The 22,705-nt window shown below is 38.7% G+C and overlaps 1 protein-coding gene across 1 annotated transcript; it reads left to right on the forward strand.

Annotated features, from left to right (window-relative positions):
* The first annotated feature begins 17,558 nt into the window (after window positions 1–17,558).
* LOC311249596 (uncharacterized protein) lies at window positions 17,559–20,310 on the forward strand. Its single transcript, XM_084340765.1, has 3 exons — window positions 17,559–17,676; window positions 18,378–18,692; window positions 20,140–20,310. Exons 1-3 carry the CDS (start codon window positions 17,583–17,585, stop codon window positions 20,244–20,246), a joined length of 516 nt encoding a protein of 171 aa, XP_084196891.1. The 5' UTR covers window positions 17,559–17,582; the 3' UTR covers window positions 20,247–20,310.
* Window positions 20,311–22,705: the final 2,395 nt, after the last annotated feature.

The raw sequence follows: 22,705 nt of genomic DNA on the forward strand, positions 1-22,705 counted from the left end.
AAGCGAGACGGTTTACATTAATGCATACGTGCGTCAGCACTTCTCCCCACTGGACGTGCTGTCAGACCGGGCTGTCCAGGCAAAGTACCGGCTGCCCCGTGCGGAGATCCAACGGCTGATCACTCTTGGGTCTCCACACATCCAGAGAGCAACCCGCTGCAATTTTGCCCTCAGCCCGGGGGTGCAGCTCCTGGCTGCGCTGCGTTTTTACGCAGTGGGGAGCTTCCTGGAGGTGGTGGGGGACGGCACTGGCCTCAGTAAGGCATCGGTGTCACGGAGTGTGGCAGCTGTGACACCGATTCTCCTGCGCCCGGACCCACATAAAGTTGCCCACCACACGGGACGAGGTCCGCCAGGTCCACCAAGGGTTCCACTGGGAACCCCCCGGGTGATCGGTGTGGTGGATGGCACCCTCATTCCAATCCACAATCCCTCCCTGGTGGATCCGTGCTGGATCGGTAGAAAGCACTACTTTATTTATTATTTTTTACTGTATTATTTGGTTACTGTATTTTTTATGTTTTGAAAGGCAGCAACTGTTAAAAACAAAAGCCAACAAAGAAATGTTGTGGGGACCAAAAGACCTCTAATTAAAAATGCTCATGTGATTTTATACATCCCTCCTGTTGTGAAATTAATTAATGCATTATAATTGTGAAACTGAGATTTTTCCTCATACTATAATCGTACCATCAAAATCTATAATCTTTGCATCCCTAACGCTGTTTAGGAGGGCCCTTCTGTCTTCTTCATTTAATTGTTTCCCCTCTTGGCTGCAAGCAATGTCAAAGCCCTTCATTTAAAAAAAAAAAATTTACACCTATATCATCTTACAACATAGGCTGATTGAAATAAAGCCACTGAAGTCTTTTACTTGAATTATGTTTTTATATTTACTTTTTTATTTGCTACCAAGTCCATTTGACACTGCAAGGGTTGCAGCTGAAAGTTAGGGCTAAAACTGTCTATCACACGGTAAGAGTACAGCTAAGCAATGTGTTAATTTACTTTACACAAATGTAATTGTAGTAAGATACTCGTGCCCTTATGATGGGGGCAGTGATGTTAGAAGCCTGTTTATTTAAGCATTCACACAGGCGCCAATTTTTGTCACCTGTCCTTCCTTATTTTGGTGGCTGTAACTTGCTTGTAGCCTGGATTGTGTGTTTAACACCATTATAGAGGAAACAAACCACTGAAGACATTTTGAATAGAAAAGACCGTAACGCCATAGATGGTACACATATCCCATCCCTTCCTCCTAAAAGCCAGTCGTGTGCTTTATGGCTGCCGAATTGGGAAAGCTATCTGGTAATTGCATTGTTCAATGGGAGCACACAGTTGAGATTCAATTGATTTGGTGCAGCTGCAGATGGACTTCTAATATTCATCGAGGAGTGAATATCACTATAATGCACAAGATTACCAAGCAAGGTGAGGTTATTCACAGATGAGACTCTACACCCCCATTTGTTCAAGCAGGAGCAGCACTATGTTTTGAGCTGTAAAAGAGGTTGGTGCAGTGAAACTGTGCATGTGCGGTAGAAATATAACCTGTGGGGAAAAGATGTCGAAACCTTATTTTATTACACTTCACAAGTTGTCTTGATGTCTACGAGCACAGTCATGGGTGTACAGTGTGAACAGGTGGGGGCACACATCCCTGAGGGGCTCCAGTGTTGAGTACTAAAGTAGAGGAGGTGTGACTGCTAATTCTAAAACTGTCTGGGGTCTGTTTGTGACGAAGTCCAATATCCATTTGCAGAGTGTTATACTGAAGCCCAGAGTGTTAAGATTTCCAATCAGCTTCATGGGTGAGATTGTGTTGAATGCTGACCTGAAATCAATAAACAGCATCCTGATGTAGCTGTTCTTATTCTTCAGGTGTGTTAAGACTGAGTGAAGAGCAGCAGATGTGGCATCCTCTGTGGATATGTTGGTTATGAAAGCATACTGGTGAGGGTCCAGGCTGGCAGAGATGTTGTCTCTGATTTGCTTTAGAACTAGTTTCTCAAAGCACTTAATCAGGATGGGGGTGAGAGTCACAGGGTGGTGGTCCTTAAGACTAGACACCCTAAAAAACTTGGGTTTTTTAACCCAACGCCTGGGTAACTATTGGACCAACCCAGCAGTAGTTAATTTGACCCAACAAAATGGGTTGTGCATTTTAACCCAACAAGATGGGTTACACATTTAATTCAAATGCTGGGTCAAATTAATTTCAACCCCGGTTAATTTCTACCATATGAATTGGTTAATTGTTATACTCAAATAATGGGTCAAATTAATTACAACACTGGGTAAATTCTACCATATGAATTGGTTAAATGTTATACTTAAATAATGGGTCAAATCAATTACAACCCTGGGTAAATTCTACCATACGAATTGGTTAAATATTATGCAAATTATACTTTATATAATATTCCACCCAACAGCCACAGCCTTAAAAGTTTGGAAACCATTGCTGTAAACAAATTTGAACGCATCTTAAAAAAAGGAGCCAAAAAGGCTTGACAACCCAATAAAAATGATCAAGTAAACATTTTAAAAATAGATGCAGGAAGTATCCATTTGAATTCTTCGCCTCAATAAGCACATAACTTGCTCATAAATTACTCCTTCTCAGCATGAGGTAACTATATACATTTGATGTAACTTTATATTTTAAACATGAACACACTTGACACTTCAATCCAGAACCATGATTTAACCAGGTAGAACTCTACTCTGAGCCGGAGAAAAAAAAGAAAAAAAAAAAAGTCAAATCCACAGTCTACTTGCAAGCAAGTATTGCTGCGCGCAAAAACTTAACCGGTTTTGACTCATCTCCTTCCATTCCATACACTCCATTTTGGAGGAACTCCCAAACTGGAGCACACTGCTTCGGGTACTCGATGTCAAATATATAGAATACCTTAAAGCAGACATCGACTGCCTGAAGCAGTGTCTTTTGTTCCAAAGCCTCCCCAGCAACAATGACGAAGGCCTGAGACGAGTGCCATATGTCGTTCCCCAGCGACAGGACATACGGGTATGGTCGTAATGCCTTCGCCTCATCGAGATATTCCACCAAGTTTGTTCCAACCTGAGAAAGAAATAAAGAACAAAAGATGATAAATCAAACAAAGTAATACAGTGTTTCTCAAAGGGGAGCACACATTGATCCGACGTCCCATTACCCCAACATTAGGTTCCAGTGAGGTTAGGGTTAAGTATAGGGTTAGTTCATCATTCCTGTACCTAAAAAGTCTGCTGGAATGATGATTTATGTCTTGAGGCAGCAGTGTTAATTTTGTTGGCTATTTTTCAATTTAGTTTTAGTCTTAGTCTTGTCTCAAATGCCCTTATTAGTTTTAGTCATATTTAGTCAGCTTGTATTCTTTTTTGTTTAGTCACATTTTAGTCGACGAAAAGTCTTGGCATTTTGGTCTAGTTTTAGTCAAAGAAAATCCAAAGTATTTTAGTCTAGTTTTAGTCAACTAAAATCCAAAGTATTTTAGTATAGTTTTAGTCAATAGTCTTTTTTAGTCTTTGAAAGCAGATTGACAGTAATGTTAATCACAATTAATCTAGAGAGTAGAGGAGCAGCTGCAAAGACACGTGTTGCTCCTTTCTGTCGGCCCGTGCCACACCGATGTGAACCAAAAACACTGCTGACGTGATGTCTGAAGCAAGATAGGTAATAGGTTGCCAAAGATCCCACCAAATTTTATTTTTTTAAGCAGGTAAATTGACCCCAGATGAAGCTACGACATCTCAGGAATAATACGTTTTATCAGGCAGGAATACATTTATTGGTTTCCCCCAGAAAACTTGTTAAGCCCGGTGGTAGGGTGGCCCACCAGCGGCCCAATGGTGCCCAAGCGTGTTCTTTTGTGTCAGGGGCCTGACCCTGACCATTGACTGATGGCAGGGCCCTATAGGTAACAGATTCATTAATGGAGTAGTATAATTTAGAAGGAGTGATTCAATAAAGGTTTTAAGATCAATTTTAAAAGTTGACTGGAAATTTGAAAATATTATCATTATCATGTGTTATTATAAGACATTTATGTAACACCAGGTCTTACAGATTGCACTCTTGAAATGCTGTTCAACCAACCACAAAAATAAATAAATAATAAAAAATACTATTTAGATAAAAAATATCAACTGTCTGCACTAAAAACTAAAAAACAACTGCCTGGTGTCTCCAGAGATTTAAATTTTTTCCTCAGAGATTTTTGCAATCTGGAGTCAAGTAAACATGACCACGCGTCTGTTTCCGGTCAGTCGTCATGGAAACGTGACAATCACGGATCTACCAAAGATACTCTGTAATCTACTGTTTGGACCAGAGAAAACAAACGTGTGTAAACGCGTGTGTAAATAATTATTGAAAATAATTATTAAAATTAATAAAATAAAAATTAATAAAATTAATCTTCAAATTGTTGAAAACGGGGCACCACCCTGAAATCAGGGAGCAATAACCAGACCAAAATTAGTCTCAAAGAAGGGTTCATTTTAAATGTAAATATTTGTAAAATATTTACAATTAAAGGAACAGTGAAGGAAATTAATCCGAGCACTGACCATCACAACCAATAAATGCTACAAAACATATGCACAAAATAATCACAGAAAACTGCTATGTACAATATAATAGACTTTATTATTGTTAGCAAATTGATTAAATCAATAATACTTTCAATAAACACAAATCAATTACTCCACCAAAGCAGCTAAACTATGAAACTAAACTAAGACAAACTCAAGCACAAATAACAAACAAGCATGGGTGTGCGTGTGTGTGTGTGTGTGTGTCAGAGACAAAGAAAGAGGAGCCAAGATGGCGGTTGTAGTCAAAGAAACAAAATGGCGGAGAGCCAAAATGGCGGTCACGCTCCCTTGGAGGGTGACGTCACCATAGATATATATATAAAGGCTAGATGTCTCGTCCGCGTTGCTGGCCAACGGAGTTGAACGTCCGCACAGGTCGGCCATCTTGGTACAGGTAGCTCGCTCACCCATAACATTGTGTTTGTAATGAAACATGTACTTTTAAAATAACCATAACTTGCTCAATTTTCAACCGATTTTCAAACGGTTTGGTTTGTTATAAACGTCAAAGATGTAGTTATGACACTGCATACTTATGAATAATTATGTTATGTTCTAAAAAATAGAATAATGTTCTAAAATAGGTAGACTACAATAGGCTATACATCAAGAAATGCTGCATGTTGAAATCCCCACCCTGTACAGAGATGTGTTTATGACACTGCATACTTATGAATAATTGAGGCCTTGAGACGAATAACCATACAAGTCCATATTTCCAATTTTGAATGAAAATATTTTAACACAAGAAGAGGTTGAAAGTGGATGAGTTTTGAAGAGGATTTGAGGATTTTTACATTTGCTTCCATATTACTATTATTTTTGCAAAAGCTTAATATTTGAAAAAGTTGAAAAGCTAAAAAGCTGAACAGTACAAGGCTGAAAGAGCTTAAAAAGCTGAACATGTTGATAGTTGAACGGTTTCTATAGCTGAACGTATGCTGAAGCAGTAGTAAAATGACATTTGAAAAATTCCCCATAAGGATGAATGAGAAAACACCTCCCAAACACCTGCAGGTCTAGACAAAAGTGTAATGGTTATGGCCAAAATATTTATACAGTGAGTAATAGGAGACATTGCTGAACCATGTGATGTGTTTTTTATTTCTGTAGAGTGAAAAATGAGGGAGCCAGAGTGAGAGACAAAACCGGTACCGTCTGCTCCACTCCAGAAATTTAGTCTCAAAGTTAACACTGCGGCTTATGGGGGAGTTGCTGGAGCGCTTGTCGCTCGAGGGCTTCTACAGCCAAAAGTTTAAGTCCTATATCTGAAATAAGACCATCATCTGAAAGCCAACAAGATTTCCTACATTTCTATGTATATATTGTCTATGTGAAGTAAAAGATGTGGGACCCAAATCAAGCTGAAGAGGGTTTTTTCTAAAGTTTTTGCAGCTGCTCTCCACTCTAGCGATGATGTCACCCACTCTAGCTCACGCAATACACACCCATTATAAACCCAGAAGAGGAGCTAAAAATCCTTAAAACTAAAACTGTGATGATTTCTTCAAAGAGAAAAGATGCGATTTCAACATGTTCAAGCATCCAGAATTATAACCACGTTAATGACGTTTGTAAGAAACCAAACTGTTTGTAAATCCATCAAGGTTTCAGCGAGATAAGAGTATTAGCGTTTGTGCAGATCACTGACTTTACCTCAGGTTCCACAGATACAGCCAGAGAGCTAACCTGTACCAAGATGGCCGACCTGTGAGGACGTTCTAGACTCCGCCGTAAGACATCTAGCCTTTATGTATATATCTATGGACGTCACGGAGTGTTCCGTTGAAAGGACTCCAAAAATGGCCGAACCGGAAATGGGGAACTCACGTTCATTCAACTACAAAAATGGCCGACACGTGACTTGGAGAAGTCACGCGTGGATACGAATTCAAAAGGACAATAGATTTTACTGAATCATATGTCTGGAATTCCAAAAATGGTAGACGTGAATACGTCACCTGAAGCTGGGGCTCAAATCAGCTCGTAATGAGCGAAAAGTGAAAGCAAACAACATGTTTTACCATGTAAAACGAACAGCAATAAAAAGAGGGACACGGCGGTCCACAAAACTCACAGAGAACAATGTAGCTCACAACCATACAATACACGCTAACTTCTAGTTGTGGAACAGCCTCCCAGAGAACCTCAGGGCTGCAGAGAATGTTGATGTTTTTAAAAAGAGGCTCAATACCCATCTTTTTAATCAGGCTTTTAACTGAACTCATTTAACTCTTTCTAAGTTCTTACATTTTTTATTATTATTTATTATTATCTCTATTTATTTTTTCATTATTATTATTTATTTATTTATTTATTTTTTCATTATTATTATTATTATTATTATTCTATTTTATATTAATTTTTAGTTTAGTTTATCCTGTTTTATTACTTTATTGTTTTATTTCAATGTTTTAGTCGTTATTTATGGTCTACTCTATACATTCTATTGTTTTATTCCCTCAGTTTTAGCTTCTATACCTTTTATCTTATTTTACTGTTTTAGCCCCTCGATCTTCCAGTGTTTCCTCCTGGGGGCCTACCACACCGGGAGTTGCTTCTGGTCCACCAATGGGGGTGCTGTCCCGTGGACGGCCCTGGCCCGGGTGGCTAGAGAGCTCTACACCTTGGTGTGGAGCCTCCTGTCTGCCTGGGCTCGGGGGGTCTATGTCGTGGCGCCCCTGCAGTCATGGACCATGATTCCTCTCGGTGTGCATGGCCCCCAAAGGTAGCTTCTTCCTCACCTGTGATTTCGGTGCCCAGCCATGTCTCCTTAGCAACAGCTAGTGTATGTGTGTGGGTGTGTGTATGTTTGTGTGTGTGGGTGTGTATGTCTGTCCGTATGTCTGTGTATGTGCGTAAGTGTGTATGTAAATGTGTATCTGTGTGTATGTTTGTGGGGGTGGGAGGTTTGGGGTCTTCATGGTGTTTTGTATTGTTTTGTTTTTAACCTCTGTGAGGCACTTTGTGTTACAGTAATGTATGAAAAGTGCCATATAAATAAAGTTGATTTGATTTGATTTGATTAGTATCTGCCCAGACACTAATTAAGCCTCACTTGTAGTCGTGTTTTCCTTAATCCATCTTGCTTCCTCAGCGTGGATTAAAGGCGGGTTGCAATTTCTGCGTTGGCTGTTAAGACAGCGTAGTCGACGGGCAATAAAAAAACGGGCAAGAGCGGGCGTTTTCTGAGGAAAAATAAAAGTATCCTCCCTCTGCAGGCAGGTAAAGAGAGACTGGTTGCACAGCATCTTTTCAGGATCCCGAGCGCGTTCGGTGAACATGGCGCAGTTTTGGCTCGTCCGGCGGGATGAAAGACTGCGGCCTAGGCGGGAAAAATAAGTCCAGACATCTGTAGGCCCCCTTCTGAGTAATAGTTGCATATGGAAGCCGATGCTTCCCGCAACTTGTAACTCTGGGACTGCAAAGACTATAAAAAAAACTAAGTTGAAAAGAGTCTGCTGCTGTATTTATCTCCTCCAGTGTCGGCAGATGTGATGCGTTCAGGTGCGCACGCAGACAATGGGAGATGGGAGTTTCCAACCTGGGGGCTGTGACAAGCAGGTGCCACCTACAGGACATAAGGGTCGTTGCACTTTCCTTTGTTTATCAGGCTTTTATAGTGTAAGGAAGGTGTGTTTAAGCATTGAGCTACACACAGGCTGATCCGATGTCAGAACCATGTGGATGGTCCCAACACGACTCTTCTCTGCTCTGGCACCCCAGTGGTGGAACGAACTCCCAACCAATGTCAGGACAGCAGAGTCACTTGCCATCTTCCGCAAAAGACTCAAGATTCACTTGTTCAGACTTCCCCTTGACCCAGCATAGCATGATTAGCAAAATACTAAATTATGATATAATAAAGTAAATACTTTGAAAGCTAAAGGAAAATCACAAATGCTCTTTTTGATATTATAGTTGTGTTGCTATTGTAACGTCCCTTCAACCTTTAAAAATGTTTGCGCCACCTAATTAGATGCAAAAACTCTTTGGAACTGTTTCTAAGATTTTACAGCTGTGGGTCTTGGCCAAAGACAGTAAAATAATGATTGACAGGTTAAATGGGAACAATGTATTTGGAAAGTCCACCTAAAGTGTGTTACCAACAAGTTTTAAAAAGAATTCTAATCCACTTAGCCTACAATTGGGCATAGAACAACAACATGGGGCTCTGCTATCACAACAGTACTATAGAAATCAGGTAAAAATCCTACATATTGTTCATAATATAGGCCAATCAGTCTTTTAAACACAAAAAGGAAACTTCTATCTCCAATACTAGCTACCAGAATAGCAACAATTATACCACAACTAATACATCCAGATCAAACTGGGTACATTAGTCAAAAACAGCTTGATGATAATGTGAGATGAATATTAAATATTATCGAGACAGCTCAGAAACTGAACAGACAGAATGTCCCTGTGGGAATGGTTACACTAGACTCCGATAAGCCTTTGAAGGTCTTAAGGTGTATCTTTTTGAAACGTTAAAGTACTTTTGTTTACATATCGCCTTTAAAAATGGTTGAAAGCTATGTATGATCAGCTAAATACCAGAGATGATGGGTTAATGTCTAACATCAAGATATTAAAAGAAACTAGACAGGGGATCCATTAATTAACCCTAACCCTTAATTTGATTTTTATTTATTTTTTTAACCGCTGACAGAAGCTACTAGACTAGAACAGAAAATAAAAGGTGTATATATGATGATGGAATAATTTATTTATGTAAGCCTCAATAGTCCATTAAAGTATTAATCAATGTAAATGTCTCAAAAACATACAGAAACACTAGTCCTGATTATTGCAATTCCCTATTACCAGGCTGCCCAACAAGTCTCTAAAGACTCTCCAGCTGGTCAGAATGTTGCTGTTGGTGTATTTACAATAACTAGTATAATACATATTTCTCTCATATTAGCTTCTGGGCACTGCCTTCCTGTAAAATCAAAATCAAAATTTTAAATCCTTCTCCTTATCTACAAATCGCTAAATGGTCAGGTCCCATTATATTTGAAAGCAACAAAAATTCCTGGTGAGTAATAGTTGATTGTTGCAACACCTCATACCTAAACGACTGAATAGGTCGATTGTCAGATTCTCCAAAAACAACATACATCACCTTTCCCAAAACAACATGACCTTTCGAGTGTAACAGCAACACACGTACAAGACCTTTGTTGTACAGTTGTAGTTTGGTTAGGTTTAGGCACTAAAACTACTTGGTTAAGTTTGGGAAAACATTGTGGTTTGGCTTAAAATCACTGCATTACTTCTATTACAAACTTACCTACGTTATCTTAAAGCTCTGGTCTACGATCTGAGAAAGGTTTGAAAAAAGCATCCCCCCCCACACACACCCCTCCCCTCCGAGCTCGTATCGCTCTCCCCTCGGAGTCCCGCGACACACCCCCTCCCGCTACAAGCTTTTTTTTTTCTCTTCAACGAACTTTATACGTCCCGCAACAAGCACCAAGAGCAACAAACCGGCAGAAACCAAATACAGCCCAGCTTTGAATGCGGAGTAACGATGTCGGATTCACAGATAAAGTTATTACAATGCACGTTGAAACTCACTTAAATCTTGTAAGTCATTACAATGTCCACAGCTAAGCTCCACAGCCAAGCTAGCGTAACGTCATTAGCATGCTACAACTACGTTACCTTACAGCTACGTAATAAGTTACAACAGCTAAGTTAGCCACTTCTAAAAGTTATTGAGGGCCAAGAGACTAACAGATGCTGCCGTCAGCTTTCATCACAACGATCGCTTCCACATTGTGGCTGAAAAACAATCCTGTGTGTGTCCCAGCTGCTGTTCGGTGCTACTCAGACTTGTTGTTAGCTTACAATGCTAGCATAGAGGCTAACGTCTCCGTCGAACAAGTAAACAAGTGTTGACAACACTGCAGAGACGGACACCGTCTAATAACACAGAAACAAACTAACGGCAGATCTCACAGTCATAAGCAGCATCAGCATGAAAGTTATCTGTGTCACAACATCCACAATAGAGACGAAGGTTACCTGCTCAACAGAAACGCCGCTGTATCAGCACCGGGTCCATCTCTTCACGGACCTTTCGCCACCGTTCAAACGATGACCCAATGTTTATTCGGTTTGAGCCCTCTTTGTTTCACATCTCCGGTTTGTGTCTTTTCAGTGACAGACTTTCTTTCTTTGACTCTTTGTCAGTGGGGCAAGCAGAGGCAGCTGAACTGCTCAGGGCAAAACAAACCTCTTGTCCGCTTGTAGTTTCAAATGCGGAAGTGGGTCGGGACCAGACGTGAGCAGGAGCAGGAGAGTGAGCGAGGATTGGATCGGAAAATTGATCCAATAGGAGCCATCCGGGCCGGATGGTTCCTATTGGTCCATTTCTTTTCAGTTTTACAGACACTAGAGAGAATGGATTTTTTTGGTTCCTTTTACTCTCCACATTGTGTAGGTGGTACTATTGGGTCATAACCACCATCTAAATGATGTTAATAATAATAACAAATCTTTCAAATCGTAGACCATAGCTTTAACTTATGTTACATTATGTGACTTCACTTTGTTAGTTACTTTCTGGTTTCACACTGGACATGACCAGCGGTCTCATAAATGAAAGTCATGTGCTTGTTAAAACTGACTTTTCTCTCTTTACCTCTCCTCACTTCCTCCTTTGAAGCTGTAATAATTACTACAGCCACTAGAGGTTGCCACCTAACAACACATGCAAATATGGGTCATAAACTGCTCTCATTTTCAACCTATATGGTTGTTTTACTGATGTGGATCAATACGGCTGTTGAGTCTCATCGCCCATCGTCAAATACTGACACTTTGATCTGACGCCAACCCAAAGCATCAGTATTTGACAACCCGTGGATTGAGACTCAACAATCAACTTTAGTTATCCAGAAAGTTATACTTTTTTTACTAGTGAAGTTCTCCCACTACTTGTTTTGGCATATTTACATGTTTCCTGTAAAAACAGCCAACAATAGACTTGTTGTGGATACTGACAGTAGCCAATAGCACTCCCTGACTCCCTCTTTCGCTCTCTCTTTTTCTGTCTCAACCCAGCCGGACAAGACAGATGACCTAGTGTGCAAGTTTTTTTCTTGCCACTGTCATGCTTTCTCATTGGTGAAATGTTGGGTCCCTGTAAATTACATATTGTCTAGACCTGCTCTTTATGAAAAGTGTCATGGGATAACTTATGAAAAGAAGAAAAAACAGATATATTTTATTAATCTCTGTGGGGAAATTCAATGTTCTCACTGTTATTTTTTTTGCACACACAGACCCGTAATACGCACAAATGCATTGTGTGAAAAGTCATCAGAGCGAGGGGGTTGCACTGTAAACAGGTGCCCTGAGTGGTTAGGGGTTCAGTACCTTGCTAAAGGGCATCTTGGCAGTACCCAAGAGGTTAAGTGGCACCTAGCCAGCTACCAGTCCACACTCTGTACAGTCTGGGACAGGGTCTTGAACTGGCAACCCTCCAGTCCAAAAGCCAAGCTATCTTGTGTATTTTGTTTAGGTGTTATTACTATTCCAAATGTTTGCAACAATGTTTAAACCAAGAGAAATCGTTTGTTTAGCTCACTCGTGATGGAGCACGATTATTCATTTTCATCAGCAATGGTGGTTGCCGACCTCCATGATCCCACACTATTTACGGTATCGTGAACTCTGTATTTTGTTTTTATTTAGATTGAGAGACCCCAAGCGGCAGCATTTATATGCTGTGCATTTGAAGAGTAACACTGGCTAACAATCAGTGTTTCAGTGCCCTCTCTGGCTCATAGTTTCAAAGTGTTGCACCTCTGGCCACACCCTGTGTCACCGATAAGTGATACCTGGTGTATTTTTAACCAACACTGATGTCATAGTGCACTGACAGAACCTTGAGAACATTTCAGCTAAAGCAAGATTTTAAGCTCCTGTTAAGTTGCTCTTCAATATGTTGGGGCAGAAGACGCATAAGAAAGCACATGTTTTAGGCGGCTGTGGAAAGGAAGGGGAACTTTGAACAAATGGAAAATGCCAAATAAGCTAAGTGGACACAGATGGCCTGTGAAAAACAGATTTAATTGCTAGTTTGCCAGGAATCTGTGATGGTTAGCAACACTTTTGGGTTTTTCAAACTCCAGGGAAACAGACAGGTTATTGGATTTTTTTCCCCTATACAATGCTTATAATAATAGACCATCTGACTCCATCAAGGGTGAAAGAGGTGCTTGAGAGCCCCCAGCACACCTGGATGAACTCCAGGTTTTGGACCTACTTCATCACAATAACCTCAAGTAGAAGAGCCTCAAAAGAACCTTTTGGGTGTACTCACCATTGCCGCTGTGAAGGAACCTTTGCACTTCAAAAAGGTTCCTTGAGGAACCCCTTAGAAACGTTCTTCAATGAGCCACTCTGTGAAGTTCCCGTTCAATTTTGAACTTTAAATATATCATTATTATTATTATTATTATCATCATGATTATTATCCTTACATTTTCACAAATATTTTCTCAGAGACATTTCTCAGGGACATTTCATTTTAACCAAATATAGTTATTTATGATAAATACAATTCACTAAAACAAGTTTGTATATAGAATATTACAAATACAAAACATATATCACATATTATTCACTAATACAAATCACAAATCAAATAAATAAATATGATATAGAGTTTAATAAAAATAAGCATTCACAAACATATGTATTAATATCAGAATTAGTCGTAGCTGTAAAAGTAATATAAATATGATTTGCATAAATATGTAGTGCACAAAATACACAATGTTTTACATATCACATGATAATAGAAGATGCAGATTAATATATTTTTCTTTATTTGTAGTTTCTGTAGTTTGATTAAAGACTATACATCAAAACAAGACACAAGACAAGACTGTATGTAAGTTGAGTTATTAAGTTGCCACTAACTAGGAACTGAAGTAAGTATAGTTAGCAAATAATTGTAGTGGAATAAAAAAGTACAGTATTTACCTCTGTATATTGTATTATACATATTATAAATTATAGCGTATAAGATAAAGTAGCATAAACTGGAAATACTTACAAGTACAAGTACCCTGAAACTGTAATTAAGTACAACACTTAAATGTAGGCTATAAGTATAAATATAAACAAAAGATTCATTACAGATCAACGCAAATACAAGTCTGAATATATTTTGATGCTTACACTAAAGACAATAACATGGAAGTATGTTTGTGTGTCTGAGAGAGGGGTTCAGAAAGGCGATGTCGGAGACTCTTAAAGAAAACATCTAGTTTGCTGTCTTGATGACAGTTTTCTTCCGGTGCATTTGACATGTAAGAGTGTTTCTGACCCTGACAATGATGTCATCAACCACATCTGATGTCAACAACAACAATAAAACTGTAGCGTATCCAGATCTCTTGCCAACCTTGTGTTGTAAAGATACTTAAAAATGTAAATATAAAAATGATATGCCAACAAAAACAACACCAGATTTGCATTATATTCAGTATATGGTTGTTATGAAGATGACGGCACATGCATATGCAGCAGCCAGTAGCTCCTTCCTCACTACATTTTTGATATATTTTCCTATTTTTTCACCTCCATCCCCCCTTCTTCTGAAGCACAATTTACCTATATAGAGATGCACTCACTGACATTGGAAAAAGTTGTGTGGGGTTTGGATTGCGTACAGCAGCAGTGAGAGGATCAGGCCAGTCAGATCAGCGGGACAAAACGCCACTGAAAGCGCTGCAAATGCCCCAGGAAGAGAGGAAAGAGAGGCCAAGACCAAGAGCTGTTCCTCTGCCAAGCCTTCTTCTAGCTAATGTCCGGTAACAGGAGAATAAAGTGGATGAGGTGCAACTGAGGCTCACTCAGCAATGGGAAATCAGAGAGTGCTGTGTACAGATCTTCACAGAGATATGGTTAACCCTTCATATCCTGGATCAATCTATTGTACTGGATGGGTGGACCTTGCTCAGAACCTGGAGCTCAAACGCAGTTTTAGGTGGATGGACTGTGTTCATCAGATGTTGAATTTCAGATGCTAGATGTCGACCACCAGATGGAATTTTCATAGTAGCTGGCGATTTTAAATAAACAAACCTCAGAACTGTTTTACCTAAATTCCACCAGCGTGTCCAGACCCCTACCAAAGGAAGAAATATCCTAGACCATGTATATACAAAAATTCCTGCCAGCTACAAAGCCCTCCCATGTCTTCACTTTGGTCTGTCAGATCATATTTCTCTGCTTCTTCTGTTACATACTCTCAGTGAATAAAGGGGGTCAAACCATCAGTTGAAAATGTTAAGGTGTGCACAGCTGAAGCGCAAACAGCCCTACACAGCAAATTTGGAAGTGTTAATTCAACTCCCAGGGAGTTAAATTCAACACTTTGAAAGTGTCTATATTGGTCCACTCTAGATCGAGTTAAAACAACACTTTTGAAAGTGTTAAACAGTTAACACTCTGAGAGTTGGAACAACACTGTTGAAATTTAACACATCAGTGTTGAATTTACCTAACACTAGTCTGTAGTATCAAAAGTTAACACAATTAGTGTTTTTTTTTTTAACACTGAATAAGGTTCAAATTATATTAACACTGTGGAGAGTGTTATATATAACTCAACATAGAAATCTTTTATAGTTGATTTCATTTTAAAAATACTACTGGGAGTCAATTAATAATCCCCAATTTCACTGCCAAAAACGTTAAAAATGAAAGCTTGCTCATCATGTATAATGATGTTGGTGACCTTTCTGAAAATAGGAATTTCTGTATTTGTTCCAGTACAAACAAACATACCAATCTGATATTCTGTTCCATAGTTCTTCACCCAATCAGTGGTTGACACTTCACAGTATACATTGACATTAAAGACAGAACTTAAAACCTCACCTCTCTCCAAGCTATCAATAATTTCTTTCTTCACTGGACCAAACTCAAATCTCTGAAAATCAAAATAAGCTAGCTGTCTCTGGTGTTGTTTCACCAATGCTTTTGTGATATTTTTGAACATTTTCACTGATCTTTTAAAAAAATTATGTTTGTGTTATGTGTGGGCTCCCAGAGGAAAAGAAAATTCAAAAAGAGATCTCAAAAATGTTTCATTTACTTCTCCTAGACAACTATGAGATCTGTGTGACAGCAAACTGAGACTAAGGGTTATTTCTCCTGTGTCTCGTCTTTTTCTCCAGAGCAATAAGATGCACTAAATCTCAATTAAGTCTCCTTTTAAGTTTCAGAAGAGATCTCAACAAGCTCTAATATAATTCTCAGAGTTTCTCAACTTTTATGTCTCTTTGTGATATCATGCAGAGAAATCAGAGAGCTCTCTCTATAAACTCAATCTATTCTCATTCCAGCTTCAGTTTATCCATCTCATACTAAGCTCAGGCAGAACAAATGAAGAGCTCTCCACAAGCACTCTTTGAATTCTCAGACTGACTTTATTGTAATCCACATATTTTTTAATTATGTATTGTTCTACGCAGAATGAATTTTAATTATTCCATTGCACGTAATTCAGTTTTATTAATGAACCACATAAAACACGTTATAAAATAAAAACAACAGCAATTTATTAGTAACTTGACAGCAATGAAGTTACTATTTCAACATTTCAGCTGTATCAAAATTTAACTGCCAAAAAACTCAGACCATTAGTGGTGTCAATGTAGTACATTCATCTTCTCATGTGAAGTTCAAAGTGACCTTTTTGTGTGACCTTTTTGTGACCTAGGGATGACAGAAAAAAAGGCATAGATACATTCATACATATGAGTTTGCATATAGTGGTGCACAAAATATGATGCAATTTATTGTGACTGAAAAGGATTGCAGTAATTTAATAATTATACACATGTGGAACCTTTCCTATTAAAGAGAAATTTATTAAAATAAAGATGACTAAATCATAATCATTATGAAAACAATCACAGTTGTAACATTTATAAGTTGGTAAGGTTAGGTACACTGATTTCACATTTTTCAAATGCCCAGAGGAAAACTGGCATACAATAATCATCACTACTAACTTGTGTTTCTATTCTGACCATTTTATTATTGGGGTATTATAAGGTTATTATAGTTAATGAAAACGAAATAATATGATGTTGAAATAATGAAGGTGTAAAAATAATTTCTGTTAGGCTAACTGAAATAAAAATAAAAACGAGGCTTTACAAAACTCAAGAAGTAACTGAAAATGTAATGTACGTTTACAAAGCTAACTAAAATAACCTCGACTTATACAGAAAATTATTAAGTAAATTAATTATTTAGAAAAAGTGTAGCATTATCCACTCACCAGCTACAGACGCTGCATCTTTGTTTTCTTCATACATCAACAAGCTGGCGCAAACAAAGTTGTGAACTTTGAACCATGTAGATGATGCAGCCCCAATGTTAACATTTCATTGGAAGAGAGCGCCATCAGTCACAAATGCTGCATCGTGATTGGTTAATTCACAACGGGGGGCTGACTTAAGGACGTTAAGTCGTACGTTAACGTAACGTTGTGGAGTTGCGTGCTGGAGGAATGGAGGACGAAACGGCAGGAGGAAAAAGAAGGTAAGCTTCATCTTTGTCAAACGTAATTTGGGTGAAAGTTTGTAAAATGTGGATGGCGAGTGTTCATGTTCTGATCGGTCGGCATATGTGGCAAATAGTGAAGCTAGCTAGCGAGGCTATAAGCCTGGACCACATGTGGCCATGAACTAGCTAACTAGCTAACATTAACTGTGGTTTGTCTGGTGCATTTTAGATCATGTTTTCAGTTACTGAGTGGTCTGATACGGTTAAATTAACACAATCTGTGTATCAAAAAGTTGCTGTACCAAATGACATGATACCATATGACATGATAAAACTAATTAAGGCAGTGAGCCACCGTTTTAAATAATTAAAATGTGTTGGAATTTTATGTTTTTTACAGAATGGATGCAGGAAATATTAAAAAATAGATGCCCCAAAGGGCGCGAAACCCACCGAAGAAGTTGAGCCTTTATGAACCAGACCAGATCCAGATGGATGGCTCACCCAGAGATGACCAAGATGGTAATTGATATTTTTAACTTACTTTGAACACTATAATAACCAAAATCTTTGACAGTCTCTGGTCTCTTATCACTGGGATTATTATAAGCAATATATTGGCAACTTCAAGGCAAAAACCTTGATTTACAGGATTTTTATAAGAAATGTCAAGAAAAGGGAGAGTAACTTGAAACTGTGTACGTTTTAGTGACAGCATTTTGCAATGCTATTGGTCAAATTATCACTACATTTGGGGCTGGGAGATTGATTTAAAAATGTTATTTCAATAAAATAAATTGTCATGAAAAATTAACCTTTTTTCCACTATATGCATGAAATTTCAAATAGGTTCCTAATTGTTGTCACCTGCAGAAACTCTGTTGCCACTCGATTGCAGATTTTAGAATTGTAATTCTTTAAAATGTATTGACAATTTACTGAACTGTTTGAACAATTTGAAACAATTTCCACAATAGTAATTGTGGAACATAAAATTGTAATTCTTAATATTGATATTTGTAAAGTTCTACAAAATTTTGTTACTTTAGACATGGGTAATTATTGGGTGCTTAAGCTAAAACTTAAAAGCTTTAAACAATTTGGTAGAAATCTTAGCCCATCATGAAATCTTTGGATTTTTTTTTTTAAACTTGTCTCCTCCTTTTCTTGACTTAATGATTGCTGCTGTGTCCATGTAAGGTAACACATCTTTTGTGTCACAGGTGGTGAGCACCTCGAGGCATTAAAACGTTTTCTGGACAAAGTGGAACAGATCCAACCTCAGGCTGGTGTTTGGGCTCCAAAAAACAGATCTGGGAAGCAAGAGCTGTATCCAGAAAGTGGCCTGTTCCTGTCCTCTACTCGCCTGGCTGCAATCCATGCAGAAGCAAAGAAGGACTGCCTTCGCCTATTCCATCTTCTTTTTGATGACTTCTTTACTGCGGAGGAGTGCCGAAATGCTGTGGTGTTTGGAAAACACGGAAAGGTGCCAGATGGGAAGACAGTCCTGGATAAGTTCAAAGTCGATGGGATTCTAAGTAAGTATATTGCTCATTTGGTAGTTAACAACTTATGGAAAAGTTGTGGAAATTCATTAGTTAAAATGTGTGGGAACCTAATATAGAGAGGCAAAGTCACGCCCACGGTGGATCTCTTGGGACCTTATTTTGAAAAAGATATGTTATGGCAGTGAACCGCAAAAGACAACTAATCTTTTGATCCTGTTTTGAATTATGTCACAAATTACACATATTTGTCAATTTAAAATACAACTTTACAACTCAAAAAGTCACAGTTACAGTTAAATACACACCCAAGAGTTGCCCAAGTAACGTCATGCTACCCAGAGCTGCTGAAGCTAGTGTTAACATGATGCCTGTGTGTTTTGTTCTAGCATGTACCCTTCACAAAAAGACATTAAAATAAGTACTTTCCCTTTTGTTTTCTTAAAATATTTATTCACCATGATGTAGTTAGTAAGATGTTGAAAGTACCAGAATAACTCAAGATACCAAAATAGCCGAAATCCCACTTTTCCATCTATCTTTGCCACGAGACCGCCACACATATTGTGTAAGATGAGACATTTAGTTTACTGACCGGTTTCACTTACTTCACTATTTTCATGCTTATTTGTCTTTTATCAGGTAACCTTTTGTAGAGATATAAATTAACAAACATCATGTGTAATTCATGACACAATTCATGGGATCAGAAGTTAAGTTGTCTATCACTGTTCACTGTCGTTCATATAGGGATGTCACGATTCTCCGATAGCTTGATTCGATTTGATTTTCGATTTTAAGGTCGCGGTTCAATTAGATTCTTTATTTTTCCCCCTTTTAGCACAGATGGCTATGCCACTTTTAGATTAATCTAATCTAGAATCATTGGCTTTATGCCATGATAACTAATTTATTTTTTAATTCTTATTTCAAAAGATGGTCTACATGGTGTCATGAGTGATATTTATAATAATAATAATATAATTTTAATTGACAACTAATTAACTAATAGTTTCAGGTTCCAGAAAATCAGTTTTAACATCAACATATTTTTTTGTTTTTCAACAATGCTTCATCTTCCTCAAGTACTGCTTAACATGCATCCAACCATCAACTTTTTCAACCTAAAGCAGCACATATTATTTTCAAACATTAATTTGTTTTAATTCTAGTTTTTAATTTCTACTTTGTTTGTCCCTCTTTCTTCTGCCCCTTCTCACATTCATCACCCTATCTGGCCAAATTTGGCATAGTTTCTGAAGTGTTGGAACCCCATGTATCACATAGCTACATTTAATGTTGTGATTGTTTAAGTGTCCTCACAGTGTTACTGAATGTTCTTCATGTGTGAACAATAGAGATATTACAATGTGAATTTTGTGATATCAGGATAAAAAAGTTCTTAATACAGTCGTGGTAACTGCTGTTACATTATGCAATTTGTAATTTGTGCTTTCTTTTCTTTCTTTTATTTTTGCAGCTTACATCATGCGCTGTAGAACACTGGATGGATGGACACCGGTTGACAAAAGTACGGTCAAAAAAGCCTTCATAAACAAATGCCGCATGAGGGCCACAACACTGTAAATGGATGTAGTATACTGAGAGACATTTGTTGAAATGACCATGTTCAAAAAAGCTCTTGTATGCAAATGCTGCACGTTGGCCTAAAATGAGGCTCAGCTGAGAATCTTAAATTTGTCGTCGGAGCTACAGAAGAGCAAGCTTTGAGCAGTAAATTTTTCCTCTGGGCTGAGTCTTGGACCCAAGATGCAGAGAGAGGGAGAGCGGAGGCAGGAGTTGTGACCAACAACAGTTTATTAGACCTCAGGGGGTTCTTTTGAGGGAAGCACAGTGAACCGGGTCTGATAGGTCGGCAGGCAGGCAGGCAGGCAGGTGGGTAGGTAGCCGGGGCGAAGAGGCGTTGGAGTAATCTGCCACGAGGAAGAAACAAACAATTAGGATTTGTCCGAAAACACACGAGGAGGTTCGTAAATACGCAGACAATAGAATAGCTTAACACTTGGTAAAGCGGCCGTCAATGTGAATCACCGTAACTGGCAGAACAATCTGGCGCCGGGGTGGAGATGAGACCGGGGTTATATAGCAGGAGCTGATGAATGAAATGATCTGCAGGTGCGCCTCTCCGCTGCTTGCCGACACTGCTGCCACGCCCACCTGTCCAGACGCACAGGAGCAGAAGAGGAGAAAAAGGAGGGGGAAGACAGACAGGGGGGGAAGAAAACGAAAGAACACACAAATAACCCCGACTGCCCTGGTCAGACCATGACAGTTTGGCCTCAAACCTCATGCACCATACGTGAAGGAGTGGAAATATTTTTCTAATACAACGTGGATAATGTAGCATGAAATGATGCTTTGGAATCAATCTTTTCTGTGAAAAACAAAGATCTAAATAGCTTGCGGTGGTCCTTAATCAAGTGCTTCAAATAGTATGTCATACCGTTAGTTACAATGGGTGAAAACACAATATTCACAATCTGAATCAAGAGGAGGAGCAGATTCCAGTAACAGTTATTTCTTTCCAATACATCACCAAAAATAAGAGGAGCATTTCTCACAAGACATCATGACTGAATTGCATTTAGTCCAAGATCCTTGCTAGCCTCATCCATTTTCAACCCACTTATAACTCATATAACTATAGTTGAAACTTTGGATCCTCCGTGACAATGATTCCAATGACAGATATTTCTGGTTGACAAGGTATTGAAATACAAATTTGAGTTCGTACTGTACTACACCTTCAAGTAAATCGTGCATAATGTCAACTGCATAGTTGTCAGAGGTGTGGAAAAAATGCAATGTATTGAGCAAGCATGTCTTTTTGACACCAAATGTTGAACCCAACATAGGATTTTCCTGTGGAGCTGCACAATGTTCTGCATGGATTTCTTTTGTATCATGCCAGGGTCATCTTCAGTAAAGACAGACTGTGACTCATCCTTACTTGTCAAACAAAATCTACAGAAATATATAGCACTGAAGGACTCAACAAAACCAAACAGTCCATGTAAACCTAGGTTGTCACCTGTTACTTGTATAACAGAACCAAGCAATGGTGAGTCTGAGAAAAGGCACCTCAATTCCTTGTGTTTCAAGTATTTTAAGATCATCAACAAGAGGCTTCAGGATGTCTTCAAATCCGTAAGTCTTCAGGTCTTGTGAGTGAAAGAGTGCCACAACATGTATATTCATCAACACAGAATTATATTTTGGGGGCAGGTTCCTCAATATAAAGTAAATACAACCAAGTTTGTGAATCCCTTAGGGATTTGCTGTCTCAAACTCATCAAAAGAGAGTTGAATCTGTAGGGCATGTTTTTTCTGGGAAAACAAAATGTTACTCTTGAAGTATGAACCATCACATATGTCTTAATAAATGCCTTCTTTGTGATTTTTGGCTTGCAATAAACTTTCACATAATCCAGTGTTCTTGAACATAGACTTAAGAGTTCCCAGGATGGGTGTATACACAAATGTATCTGTTACAGGGACCTGACTGTAAACTGACTCCTGTTGTTTGATCTCTGAGAAACATCAAACCGCACCCCAAGAACATATTCAACAGGTTCAACAATTTCCCATTTTTCCTCAAAGAATTTATGTCGTTTGACTCTTGTGTTCAAGGTTGAGAAAGGATTTTCTAGTTGATCACAACACTTTTCCACCATCTTTTCCAAATCTGTGCCTTGAATTTCTGAAGTACAGCTGAGAACTGCCTCTCTCGCTTGCCTATGAATGTCATTTACAAGTTCCTCCATGGACCCCACCATTGCTTAGACTGTGCTCTCAGTAACACCAGATGCTTGCAACTGTGCTGTAACAGAAGCACACATGATTACTGTCAACAGAGAGCTGGGTAGTTATTGGAGAGTCTGTACTGACTGCCTGTAAAGTTGAGGGCTCACCAACTTCATTCTGAGTGTCCACATTGTGCAGTATTAGTCAAAGCAGCATCTCTATGGAAATGAACAAGATGTTTTTTGAAACCTGAATAAGTGCAAAATGATAAACAACATCCC

The sequence above is a fragment of the Pagrus pagrus genome, assembly GCF_965226575.1.
Source record: "Pagrus pagrus genome assembly, chromosome: 20".
Classification (NCBI taxonomy): Eukaryota; Metazoa; Chordata; class Actinopteri; order Spariformes; family Sparidae; genus Pagrus; species Pagrus pagrus.

Coding starts and splice junctions, on each gene's coding strand:
- LOC311249596 (XM_084340765.1), top strand. CDS start 17,583: ATGCCCCAAAGGGCGCGAAACCCACCGAAGAAGTTGAGCCTTTATGAA. Junction 17,677..18,377: donor ACCCAGAGATGACCAAGATG/GTAATTGATATT, acceptor TTTGTGTCACAG/GTGGTGAGCACCTCGAGGCA. Junction 18,693..20,139: donor CAAAGTCGATGGGATTCTAA/GTAAGTATATTG, acceptor TTATTTTTGCAG/CTTACATCATGCGCTGTAGA.